The sequence below is a fragment of the Geospiza fortis genome, unplaced genomic scaffold, assembly GCF_000277835.1.
Source record: "Geospiza fortis unplaced genomic scaffold, GeoFor_1.0 scaffold391, whole genome shotgun sequence".
NCBI classification, from domain to species: domain Eukaryota; kingdom Metazoa; phylum Chordata; class Aves; order Passeriformes; family Thraupidae; genus Geospiza; species Geospiza fortis.
In genome coordinates, this window is record NW_005054472.1 from 1266241 (window position 1) to 1266962 (window position 722).

The following is a 722-nucleotide window of genomic DNA, read 5'->3' on the forward strand; positions in this document are numbered from 1 at the left end:
CCGCCCAGGGGCCCCCAGCCCAGCTCCCACCTGCTAAACACTGCTCCTGCCGCCAGCCAAGCACCCATCCCAAATCTCCCCACATCTTTCCCATGGAAATCTCTTCCCTGGCTGTGGAAGATGCACAGGGCGCCAGCAAGGGCCACCCAGGAGGTGACACAGCCAGGAAGTGACACCAGGAAAGGAGCAGCCAAGGTGATGCTGGAGGTCTGAGCAAGACGTGCTGGTTCCACCTGCCTTCTCAGAGCTCAGCAGCAGCTTTTGAAATCCTCCCCCAGTTTTCACAGCCGTGAGTCACCTCCGGGCAGAGCGCAGGAGCCCTCGGCAGGTTTCCACCGCGCTGCTGCTCGCCCAGGCTCGTGGAGCCTCAGCTGGGGACCCCCAGTGCCCTGTCCCCAGCCTGGGTGGGGGGTTGTGTCACCAAGAGCCACCGTGCCATCCCCAAGAGGGGCTGTCCTTTGTGTGGCAAAGCTGAAGCTGTGAGGGAAGGAAAGCGTGGGGAGCGCTGACGCAGAGCTGGGGCCGTGCTGGGTCTGGCTGAGCCCAGCTCTCCCCTCCCAGCCTGGGGGCACTGCAGCTCCTCCAGCCCTCTGCCCCCTCCCTTTGCCATGAGAAACAGATCCTGCTACATCTCAGTGTGCACCAGAAATGGGAACGGAGCCCAAAACCAGCCCAAACCCCTTAATGCCAGAAGAGGGTCTTGTGGAGTCCCACAGGACCAG

General features: G+C 62.7%; 1 protein-coding gene across 1 annotated transcript in view; it reads right to left on the bottom strand.

Moving 5' to 3' along the window:
• The window catches only part of RAB44 (RAB44, member RAS oncogene family), a 13457-nt gene extending 13372 nt beyond the window's left edge, over nucleotides 1-85 (bottom strand). Inside the window, exon 1 of the mRNA XM_031062896.1 lies at nucleotides 31-85. Coding sequence (XP_030918756.1) covers nucleotides 31-85 — 55 coding nt within the window. The remainder of the gene's footprint in view (nucleotides 1-30) is intronic.
• Between the last annotated feature and the right edge of the window lie 637 nt (nucleotides 86-722).